Below are 12,180 nucleotides of genomic sequence, written 5' to 3'. Positions count from 1 at the left end.
TTAAAATAAACTTAACTTTATTCTTGTTTCTGCAAAACAGCACACATGTTCAGATCTCTTAAATCTTCAAAACACATCTTTGTGACAGAAACAATGTAACTTGCTTTTTTTTTTTACATGCAGTGTCTCACACAGTCTGCATAAAAGAAGCAATTTCCTGATATTGCATGTAATTTTGCAAACACTGAGTGTTATTTACATTTAACACTTAAAATCGCCTCCAGCAGTTGTAGAGCTGCGCATTGCTGCAAGAAGCACATCTAGCAGATATGCAAGCTTGCCCTGTGTGGCATTCATATTTCCTTTAGATAAAAGTATAACATTGACACATTTAAAAGGCAAAAAGAAAAGTCGGCCCAAGGGCAGCTTGCTTTTTGCTTTCTAAAAAGGGAAATCTCAGTATTGAATCTTCCATATAAATGCTTTTAGAGCCTTTGCAGCTATTTGGATATTGCTTCTACTTCCAGAATAGCATGAACACATGCTTTATTTACCTCGTGTGAAAAGTAACAGAATAGGAAGTAGTTCTGTATTTGGCATTCAGCAAGGTGAACTCCATGCTGCAAGGCAAAACAACAACAAAACCTTCACCGTAAACAACAGGTACAGCTCCAAGTCTGTTTCCTGCAAAATGTCAAGATTTTAAAAAACATATATATTGCAATGGCTCCTCCCCTCAAACCCAGATACACTTTCCTGTCCTGACAGAACTATAACATATTTGAGATACAGGCTCTTGATTATTTCATGTTTGGGATCCAGAAGGAGCTTTACTTGAGGGAAAAACACTTCTACTCCCATAAGTCAGCCCTCCACCCCATTTCTGCCAAGTCCTGCCTCCGGTGGCAGCCACCTGCAATACATCCATCACTTTTGTGGAGGGTCCCTCACAGGACCAGCTTTTTGGGAAGGTGGGGGAGCAAAAGGGCTGCTGTGGGAGGAAGGGGAGAGAATACCCCTCTGCGTAGGCAGATTTCTGCTTAGCCTTCACCAAACCAGGTGTGTGTTTCCCAATTTTGCCCTTCTCTACTCAGAATACATAAGCTGAAAGTCATCGCTTTAAATCCAGGTGTAAAGTCCTATATAAAGAGCTACTTTATATGTGTCATCAGGGAGGAACTGGGGTTGGGGAAGCATCACGAGAGAAAAGTTACTGAACTTTTAGAAAAGCATCGTTTTCAAAAGAAAAAGCCATAAAACGCTGTAATTGTAAGAGTTCTTCTCTTACCCCTAAACAAAAATATTCACAGATTCCTTCCTGCTAGATAGGAAAACACTCAAGGTATGAGGTGTGCAAGACAGGTGAGTGAACCACATGCAAGCCTGACCCAACAGTGGTCCCCAAAAGGTGATAATGAATCAGGTTCACTAGGCATTTAAGATGTGTCACATAGGAATGCAATCCATACAGAGGTTCTTAGCAAAGCAACACATTACAAGGGGAAGTTGTCACCAACATCCCAAACCTACGCATGTCTACTTGGAAGTAAGCTGCGTTTGATGGGTCTTACTCCCAGGTAAGCTTGGATAGGATTGCAGCTTTAAACAGATGGTCCAATTGCAGCTTTAAACAGATGGTCCAATGAGAGAGCCAGCTGGTATTTAGGGCAATGACAGCCTGGCTTGGTTAAGAGAAGGCGGAATCTGCATGCACATCAACCCACATGTTCAAAATTGCTTTCAAAACAAATACAGTCAAAGAAAGAGGAAGACTGTGGTGTTTGTTTTTTCCCACTGCATGCAAAGAACTGCTCATTGGTGCTGGTGGGATCACTCCATAAGTGAAGCAGTACTTTCGGGTTGACTTCCAAATATCTGCGAGAAGAACTCAAAAGCCAAGCGGATGTGGATGGGGATGAAGACGTAAGCCGTGTAGACCACCATGGCAACCACCGTAATTGTGATGGTGTGAAACATGGATCGTTCCCAGGGCTCCAGGACGTAGCTGCAGGTGATCAGGAGATACTGGTAATAGAGCCAGTAGATGTAATCCTTCATTCGCTTCAGATCCATTGCTGGCTCAGGCTGGCTTCAGGAGAGCGGATCTGTGAGAGAAAACAGGAGAGTATAGATGCAGAGAGGATAGGGGAAAACCCTGCAGCAGGGAATCTGCAAGACTAGAATTACCAGTGCTCTTTGCAAGGCAAATGCGTTGCTACACTTATTTGCAGAATGGCTTAAAAATAACCTGGGGTGCTGGGTTTTTATTTCACAGCTGCCCATTAATCCCCATCAGATGTGTGTTAATACACAGGAAGACCAGTGAAAGGCCATGGGCTGAATATATGTTTGGGTGCAGGAGGTTGTCTATAAGTGACTATCCTAGGGGTAGCCAAGATTACTGTATTTTTCGCTCTATAACACGCACCTGACCGTAACACGCACGTAGTTTTTAGAGGAGGAAAATCCGTAGGCATGCCACCCATAGGCATTTCCTCCATAACACGCACAGACATTTCCCCTTACATTCTAGGAGGAAAAAAGTGAGTGTTATGGTGCAAAAAATACGGTATGTCCTCCAGGTGTTATGGAGAACAGCTCCCAGCATCCCTGCCTGCTGGCTTGAGGCTTATGAGAGTTACTTTTGTTTTTCCCCCAGCCTTAGGTTTAAAAACAATACAAAATGAACACTTATCTTAAAAAGCATTTCTTTTTGCAGTTTTTATGATATGTTTCTACGCTGCCTTGAGACGTATATAAAAGGTGATTCATAAATATAGCCATCATTATCATCTGATGAATTTAGCACTCTACATCCTAGAGAGTATTTGCAGATGTCCAGATTGCTGAGGAGCTCACACATCCCAAGGTGTCACAGGAGTGTGTTTGTCAGTAATCATACAGTTCAAAATTCAGGTAAGTAGCTGTGACGCAGTCACAATATATAGAAAAATAAAAAATTGTCCAGTAGCACCTTAGAGACCAACTAAGTTTGTTCTGGGTATAAGCTTTCATGTGCATGCACACTTCTTCAGATACATACAGATGAAACTCGAAACATTAGAATATAGTGGAAAAGTTCATTTTTTTCAGTAATTCAACTTGAAAGGTGAAACTAATATATGAGATAGACTCATGACATGCAAAGCAAGATATGTCAAGCCTTTATTTGTTATAATTGTGATGATTAGGTGTACAGCTGATGAAAACCCCAAATTAACAATCTCAGAAAATTAGAATATTAAATGAAATCAGCAAAACAAGGATTGCAAATAGATCTTTCACTAATGGGGCCTCCTGCTGTCGCTGCGCCGTGGGTGCGCAATTTCCATTCTTATCCAGGCGCAAAGTTTTTAACCAGGAGCAACCACTTCCTGGTTAGCAGGGTTTGTAACCCGAAGCGTCTGTAACCCGAGGTACCACTATTAAGGCAGGGTTGGTATTCAGATAAGTTTAACTCAGCATAAACCTATTAATGGACCTATTCCCCCCCCCCCCATGGGTGTACTCTATGAGTAAAAATAGATCATCCTAAGTATTTATCCAAGTCTCAACTCAAGCCATATTGCCCAATAAGTGCAATGTCACAATCCCAGAGCGTCACTCCAACCACACTGCAAGAATTTGAAGGCTGCTCAAAACAACCTTATTAACTCTGAGCTAATCCTTTGTTGTCAGCATCCGAACAGAAGCCAACAGAGCTGGTGCCAGCGTCACTGAAAGAAGGCTTGAGTGCCAGCATTATGAATGTAAAAAGCTTCCAAATTATCAGATTGCACCAGAAACGCCTTAAGCTACTTTGAATCCCTGTGAAAAATGGAGGGGGTATGGTCATCCAAATAAATCATGTATTGTACCAAGTAACTGGAGATCAGAGCAATTATCATCGCACACGTTACTTCGGGTTCCTTGCTGTCTGGAACAGTTAACCAAGTTTGAGGGCATGGCAATTGGAGGGCAGCCATGTGCCTTGACTTTGCAAAGGGCATTCCTCTATCTGAAGGGCTGTAACCAAAAGAGCTGTGTGAACATTCAGCACTGCAGGCCAAATTCTATGGAACTCCCTTCCAGTCAGGGTGCAACGGTCTCCCAATTCCATGGGCCACACAAACACCTGAGGTCACTGTTAAAGAGTACTCATGGGAAGTGCGACAAAATATTGCTGGGTCTCTTCACTTCCTTGCAGGAGAATCGTAGAATCCCAGAATTGTACGGTCTCTGCTATCATGGGAGTGGCATCCATTAAGGCAGACCAGAACCAGAAGCGTGAGTAAGCTTTTGAGCCCACCAAAACTCTTAATCAGGCTGAATTTTAACAAAACAGAAGCGTGGATGGGATGGGGAGAAAAAGCTGTCTTGGTACTGAGGCCATAATATGTCTGCGTTGGCCAAACATTTATCTCTGTTGCACAGGAGGGGCATGGCTACAGGGGCATAACTATGAGGGTTGTCGTAAAACAGCACCTGCACTTCAGAATTTGCCACTGCATCACAGTCTTGGAGCAAAACATTATAAGGAGAATCTGAAAAATGGCTTTGGCTCCTTGGACCCAAAACCAGATTTTCCAGCTTTTCTTTTGCATACCACTGCTCAGATCAGTTTGATCTACTAAGTGAAAGATTGAGGGCTTCTTCCTGAAGGGGAGGCTCGCATCTTGCTTACTGCCTGTCTCCTTTAGAGAAATATTTCTATTCCTGGCCAATGCCCATTTAATTATTGGGGCCTGAGCGGTAAGCTACACATGATACTAACTAAAAATATGGGTAACTAAAAGGATAACGAAAAATATCAAATCAACGCAGCTCTGTCGGGGATGGAGAATAGGAACAGGTTGCATTAGGATGGTGCTGCAAGAAGAGTTAATGTTTTCCTCATGGCAACACCCACCCAAACAGTTTATGGTCCTGCTTATGGTATCTGCATTGTGCCTGATTCCCCTGGCCAAAAAAAGCAGGCTTTGGTGGGTCAGCACTTCTGATCACGGGTTGATAGGATTAACTCTAGTGGCACAATGCCCCAATCTAATTTATCCTGCCCTTCCTTTATAAGGCTTAACAAAACAGCCAAAGAGTGGATCACTGGTCTCTGTACTGCATAGAGTTTTGGCTCATTGTGTTGGAACGAAGCAACTTGAGGCAGGAGACACACTTACTTGTGCTTGCTCTCTTGTTTGATTTTAGCTCTCTTCGCCACATCTTGACAACAGTTTTGGAAAATTCCGGGTACCAGTCAAGTATCTCACCTTATGCACAAGAAGTGGAAAGGAGCGCCCCGCTCCCAGGATTATCACACCAACAATCCATTACTCTTCTACCGTTCCTTGTTAAGTTTTGTCAGATTACAGCAACCGAGAACCAGAGAATTGTGGAGCTGGAAACGAGCCCGAGGGTCATCTAGTCCAACCCCCTGCAATGCAGAAATCTCAGCTAAAGCATTCATGGCAGATGACCATTCAAATTCTTCTTAAAAGCCTCCAAGGAAGGAGAGTCCACCACCTTTCATGGGTGTCTGTTCCAACAGCATACAGCTCTTACTGTCAGAAAGTTCTTCCTGGTGTTTAGTAGGAATCAGATGAAGTCATTGGTTTGAGTCCTTCCCTCCAGAGCAGGAGAAAACAAGCCTGCTCCATCCTCTACCTGCAACTACAGTGGTACCTCGGGTTAAGAACTTAATTTGTTCTGGAGGTCTGTTCTTAACCTGAAACTGTTCTTAACCTGAGGTACCACTTTAGCTAATGGGGCCTCCTGCTGTCACCACTGCGCGATTTATGTTCTCATCCTGAGGTAAAGTTCTTAACCCGAGGTACTATTTCTGGGTTAGCGGAGTCTGTAACCTGAAGTGTCTGTAACCCGAGGTACCACTGGACTCATTTTCATTTTTTTGAACTGACACTCAGAAGAATCTTAGCACCACTGGAAGTAATAATTACCAGAGCGTACTTGACCAGGCTGGCCTAGTCACGTGCAACAAGAATTGCCTCCAGGTGGGCAGGCCACGAAGCTTTATAAAAACAAATTCTTCCTTTCTCTCTCTCTCTCTCTCTCTCTCTCTCTCTCTCTCTCCCCCACCCCCATTCTCTTATTCTTCTGTCAAGCCACACGTGGCTGACAGTGGGATGTATGTATGTGCAGGCTAGTAAAAAACAAAACTGGCAAAACAAAGCTAGCAACTTTTATGAGATTACAGTGTGTGCAGAAGTAGTAGAAGAAGAAGAGTCTGGATTTGATATCCCGCTTTATCACTACCCGAAGGGGTCTCAAAGCGGCTAACATTCTCCTTTCCCTTCCTCCCCCACAACAAACACTCTGTGAGGTGAGTGGGGCTGAGAGACTTCAGAGAAGTTTGACTAGCCCAAGGTCACCCAGCAGCTGCATGTGGAGGAGCAGAGACACGAACCCGGTTCCCCAGATTACAAGACAACTGCTCTTAACCACTTCACCACACTGGCTCGAGGCATTGTTTGAGGCATCAATCTGAGCTGTGGAAGCACACTCGATACATTGTCAATGGACATAAGAAAATAGCCCCTGCAGAGGACTGAGTTCACAGGCAACCAGACCTGCAAATGTGCACCAGTAACCAATTGTATACAATAAAGGTTGGCTTTCTCAAGTAACATCATGAACCCACTCTCCAGTTGCAGCTTTCCAGCTCTTTGTTGTTGTTTTTGAAACCTTTAAAGCAAGGAATTTACATGAACACGTGCTTTAAAAAAAGGTAGGGGTGGAAGGAGAAAATGACACTGAGATCTGCATCTTAAATCACTGCCACATCTATCTATCCAATACAAAGCATGGGGGAGCTGATATCCACAGAATCATAGTTGGAAGGGACCCCAAGGGTCATCTAGTCTAACCCCACAATGGAGGAATCCTGCCCACAGTTGTCTCTCCATGGGCTCGAACCACCAACTTTCTGGTTAACAGCCCGACGCACTGACTCATTGCTCTCAGCAAGTTTTTTTGTTTTTTTAAGGGAACACAACCTTATTTGCAAGACTTGTTTAGCTATTATTTTAGGATATACCATAGAGAAACCCAACTGTACTCGGTTTATTAACAACATACACACACCGAATATCATAGGAAATGGTCAGGGATAATGGGAATTGTAGTCCAACAACATCTGGAGAGCTCCACATTGGTCACCCCTGTTCCGTAACTGTTAACTTCTTTTGCCACAGGATAAGCATATTTGCAGAAGCTTTCCGTTTTAGACTATGCTTTCCATACACAACAACAAAACAAAGGAATCAGGGTTTAAAACAAACCAGGATCACAGGTCGCAGGCTGTATTTCATCTGCATGCCTTTAATACTGGAGAGGTCACATGTGTGATGCCTCAGAGTGGTCCACAGTCAAGAAAAAAAAGCATTTGAGCATCTTTGGACTCATAGCAGCCAACTCCCAATAAAATATTTGGGGGGACTACCCCCTCCAAGTTGATGGGCATTGCCATTCAGATGGTGTGTGTGAGAGCCACATCCTGTGACTGATTATGCAGGATGGGGCTTACCTGTCCCTCCCCCCATATTTTATCCAAATTAGCACCCATCTGGAATGCTTCCCCATGCGTCTTCTTTGCAATCTCATCCTTTCTCTATCTGCCCTCAATGTGGCTCCTGGGCTGCCATTGGCTCAAGATGACTCAATCCATCATTCATTATATGGGCAGAAACTCATTCAAACAAAACAGACAAAGAATAAAAAACATGATAATTAAAAAATCCATTCACGGTGCTCATATCGACAAGGCTGCAGATCTGACCCCCGTATGGGACAGCTGCATATTCCTGCAATGCAGGGGGCTGGACTAGATGAACCTCAGGGTCCCTTCCAACTCTGCAATTCTATAATGTCATGCAGAGGATAAAGACATGAAGTGCTAATTGCAGTCAAAATGATAGTGGCTTAGGAGAATTCAAGTCAGATGCTAAGGTCCCCACCACAGAGACAAACAGAAATAGTTTCTCACTTCTTGTTGAGACCAAGGTGTGAGATTTTTTTGGGGTGGGAGGGGAGAGAATCTGTGCAAATCAGCTTGATATCAAGGTTTTCAGAATATTCCACCCCTAAACAAAACAGGACTTCTAAAATGCCCCCATAAAAAAGCAAAAGCAAAAATTGAACACACGTCAAGTTTGAAGAAGCGTTCTGCAAAATTTCAAAATTTAGCTTTCCGCTTTATGGGTTTTAGGTCATTCTGATAAAGGCACTATGATACTGTTTCCTGTATACTCAGGCAAAGCAAACTTTACTCCATGAGTGATTACAGTTGCGGTGTCATGCCCGTGCTATTTCATGGGGCACTCCTGTGCATCTTGGATTAGAAACAGTAGTAGGTGGTGCACATTGCAACTGGGAGGGCAGAGAGGCAAGCAGTAGGTGGAGACAGAGACAGAGAGAGACTGGCTGGCTGTAAGTAAAGATGGCAGGTAGCTGGGGGAGGCTGTGGACAGACTGAGGTCGGTGGGGCAGTGTCCCATTTGCCCTGAGAGTCTAGTCTCCACTCCTAGCGGGTCTCGCTGTGTTCAGTGTTCAGTGTTCCTCTATGGAAAAAACTTTGTAAACACTGGCAAGTTGGGGAAGTGGTCTAATTACAGCCACATTAAAACACACACACAGCTCCTCTTGCATTAAGAATTGGCACAGTTCAAGAATTCCGTCATTTTACCATCCTGTTATGTGCAAGAATGGAAATTTACAATCTCTTTATTACATTTTACACCAAACCTTTCTTCTGTGTGTTATACCTCGGGTTTCTTAGATAGTCCTCCCTACATGGGAACCAACCAGACCTTCTTAGCTTCAGCAAGACTGTTCCATTATATGGACTCAGGAAAAAAGTCCTGGGGTATTATGTGGTTGGACAGCTAGAGGCAGTGGCAAGGTTTAACAAAACTGTGGGGTAGAAAGTGGAGCAGATAAATCACTGGGCCAACCTGAAGCAAGCAAGGCCAGCCTGGATTGAGTGGCTCATCTGTTGTCCAACCATTTATTCTGCTTACCTGAGGTTCCCCCCAACTCCAGCCCAATGCAAAGGGTTGGTGGGATTGCAGCCTTACAAGTCCTCTCCCATTTCTTGGGGAAGAGATGTTTCAACTACCTTGTTCCTGGGTTTTGTGAAACTCATAAGGCTGGGTAGTTTATAAGCAATTAAGAACTTACGTGAAGCTTTTTGTTCTATAACATCAAGGCATCAGTGCCAGCCCACAAGATGCAACAACAATTTTAAAAGAATGTTTTTTTCTAAAGAACAACACACCACCTTTATCCCCGAAGAACAGTTTTGTAGCTGTCAAAAGCTCATGTCCAGAGCAGTGTTTTGAAGCTTGACCAAGCAAGAGAGTGCTTGCCTCACCAATAATACTTTTTTAAAAGGATGCAGCCCATACATAAATAGTGCTTTACCAGCACAATCATGTGCCTAATTTGGAAGTCAGTCCACAAGAAAAATGCCTAAATCCAGAGTCAGGCAATACCTTTATGAAGACCAGCGATAATGTCACAAAATATTTATTTATTGCATTTATATCTCACCCTTTCCCCAAGGAGCTCACGGTGGCTTATCCGGTTCCCCCCTCCCCATTTTATCCTCACAACAACCCTGTAAAGTAGGTTAGGCTGAGAGACTGTGGGTGACCCAAGGTCGTATCTGCTCATATCTGAGCAGAGATCTGAACCACTCTGATCACCACACCACTCTGACTCTAGCAATGTGGGGAAGTTTTCTAGTTCTCTAGAATGCTTCACCAGACGGGCTGGCAAAGCTGGCTTGATGTTGCTGCCACAAGACCCTGCACTGGGTCACAGAAGAGATAAGCAGACCTGTAGCATAATCCTAACCACATCTACTCAAAAGTAAGTCCTGTTGGATTCAGCGGGACTAATTCCCAGGTAATTGCAGGTAACAGTGTTGTCTTAGGATCCCCTCTGATACTACTTATTTCGGAGAAAGCCACACCCAGCTCCGCAAGGGCTGTGATGACATGGTTACTTCTTTGTAAGCATACATAGGTTTGCACCATAAATCTCACTGTGTCTAATGCAATATATTCCTGGAATAATCTGGGGTGTGTGGTTGGGTGTTGCCAGTGCTTTTCTTCTAGATAAAATGGTGCCCGTACTCACCATGAAGTTGTTATAGTATGTGCCACACTTTTAACCAGTGCTTTTCTTCTAGAAAGTACGGTATGTTCCTTAATAGTAATAATAATAGAAATAGAAAAAAAGAGAACGAACTCACCACAGTGCTTCAAAAGTTAGGCAAAGGATGCTCCAAACTTCTTTACTGACTGGACTCTACACTGCACAGAGAGATTAGAGAACCGAGTAAGGAATTTCTCCACCTCCTCTCTGGGCTGCTATCCACCCACTTTGACTGCCAACCCAGTTCCAGAACAAGCAACTGACAGTGCAAACAAACACACATGACTTGGTCCACCTTCCTAGGGAGCAGCTTCTCAGCATGTGAATTCTCCTTTGCCACTACTGGCCGAGAGCCAAGCAGCACCCAACCCCAGCAGCCAATGCAACCAACAAAAATGCACCACCTATACCGTTGGGTGTGTGGGTGTTACCCTGAGCACATGGAGCCACTGTTGATGCTTCCACCGTACTGCAGCTTCAGTTCATATATTGGGAAAGGGCTGTTTCCTCCTCTATGGCCAGGGATATTTAAAGGAGGGCATCACGTCGGCAGGGGTAAGGTGGCAGGGAGAGAGACGTGTGTCTACGAAACCAGGAGAAGGAAAAACACCAGGAAGGTTGCAGGCATTTAGAGGGGGGGGGGGGGAGAGAAGCCTTTTCATTTTGCTTTCAGCAGGTTCTCCCCCCCTTTTTTGGGGGGGGGAGGCTGTTGGATGTGCCAAACCGCAACACCCAAAGGCAGCAGTAAAAGCTGCCAAGACTGCTCCTTCCTCCCCCCCCCCCAGCCTTTATTATAATAAAATAGTTAAGCACCTTAAACGGCTTAACGCCCCTCTTATGGCACGAGCTGTTCCTTTGGGCTCCACAGCAACTAAGGGCATGGTAAAAGCGTGGTTAAAGTTGTTGTTGCTGTTCTTAAAAAAAAAAAGATGCCCCAGGAGTATTTGCTGGCATTGTTACGACAGATAATAATCATATTCATCCTATTAAGACCATCCCCAGCGCTCCTGGCGTGGGGCTGCCCAGCTTCCAACCGCCTCGCTCGGAAAGGGAAGCCGCATCCCCGCCGCAGCCCGGAGGAGAGGAAGGGAAAAGGGAAGGGCCAGCTCGCTACTTCGTCCCCAGGCCGTCCTTGTTGCGTTTTGCATAGCGAGGAGGAAAAAGAGAGACGGCAGCGTGGCGAGAGCTCCGAGCAGGGAGGACACAAGCGCAAACGCAGCGCCGCGCTCGGAGGAGGGGGAAGGAGGCCGTTACCGCAGTGGCGCATGGCGACGGAGGCGAGCTTCCTTCCACTCAGGATTCCCGCCGCGCCCGGAGACAAGAGAGCATCCCTCCCTCGACCCGCCGCCGCCGCCTACCTCTAAAGTCTCTTCTGCTCCATGCCGAAGGAGGGCATCCCCAGCGCTCGCCTCCGGCCGCAGGGTCGTCGCCTCGCTTCGAGGGAGCGCGGCGTCTGGGCGGCGTCTGGCACACGGGCGCGGTGGCGACGCTTTCCAGCTTCCTTCGGCAAGAGAAAGCCGCCCGGGAAGGAATCTTGCGCTGCGTTAATTCCGAGCACACCGGTCATTACGCTATGAATGGAATAACAAGCAGCCATCCTTGAAATAAAAAAAAGGGGGGGCACCTGTGGCCCTCCACGAGTTCTCGGACTTCTCAATCCCGCCAGCCAGGCCAGTGCTGCGGGATGATGGGAGATGTAGTCCAGCAATAGGTAAAGGTAAAGGACCCCTGGACGGTTAAGTCCAGTCAAAGACGACTATGGGGTTGCAGCGCTCCTCTCGCTTTCAGGCCGAGGGAGCCGGCCTTTGTCCACAGACAGCTTTCCGGGCCATGTGGCCAGCATGACTAAACCGCTTCTGGTGCAACAGAACACTGTGACAGAAACCAGAGTGCATGGAAATGCCGTTTACCTTCCCGCCACAGTGGTACCTATTTATCTACTCACACTGGTGTGTTTTCAAACTACTAGGTTGGCAGAAGCTGGGACAGCAACAGAAGCTCAAACCATCGACCTCTGGCAAGCCCAAGAGGCTCAGTGCTTTAGACCACACTGCCACCCATGTCCCAGTCCAGCAATAGCTGGTAGGCCAA

The 12,180-nt window shown here is 45.6% G+C and overlaps 1 protein-coding gene across 4 annotated transcripts; it reads right to left on the bottom strand.

Annotated features, from left to right (window-relative positions):
• SPTSSB (serine palmitoyltransferase small subunit B) lies at positions 1-11,586 on the bottom strand. Of its 4 annotated transcripts, none has more exons than XM_081008370.1 (3): positions 11,448-11,586; positions 10,187-10,247; positions 1-2,045 (listed from the first exon to the last, which is right to left on the bottom strand). In XM_081008370.1, exon 3 carries the CDS (start codon positions 2,011-2,013, stop codon positions 1,771-1,773), a length of 243 nt encoding a protein of 80 aa, XP_080864496.1. In that variant the 5' UTR covers positions 2,014-2,045; positions 10,187-10,247; positions 11,448-11,586; the 3' UTR covers positions 1-1,770. The 4 variants fall into 4 exon arrangements, with proteins under 4 accessions (XP_080864496.1, XP_080864497.1, XP_080864498.1 ...); XM_081008371.1 differs by lacking the exon at positions 11,448-11,586 and adding an exon at positions 11,344-11,384; XM_081008372.1 differs by lacking the exon at positions 11,448-11,586 and adding an exon at positions 10,521-10,545.
• Positions 11,587-12,180: the final 594 nt, after the last annotated feature.

The sequence above is a fragment of the Podarcis pityusensis genome (genome assembly GCF_964106645.2).
Source record: "Podarcis pityusensis genome assembly, chromosome: 5".
Lineage (NCBI taxonomy): Eukaryota > Metazoa > Chordata > Lepidosauria > Squamata > Lacertidae > Podarcis > Podarcis pityusensis.
The sequence above is the reverse complement of the archived record's forward strand: the minus strand, read 5'-3'. Positions and strand labels throughout refer to the sequence as shown.

What these genes read in the sequence shown, in the direction of transcription:
- SPTSSB (XM_081008370.1), bottom strand. Translation starts at nt 2,013, where the DNA reads ATGGATCTGAAGCGAATGAAGGATTACATCTACTGGCTCTATTACCAG.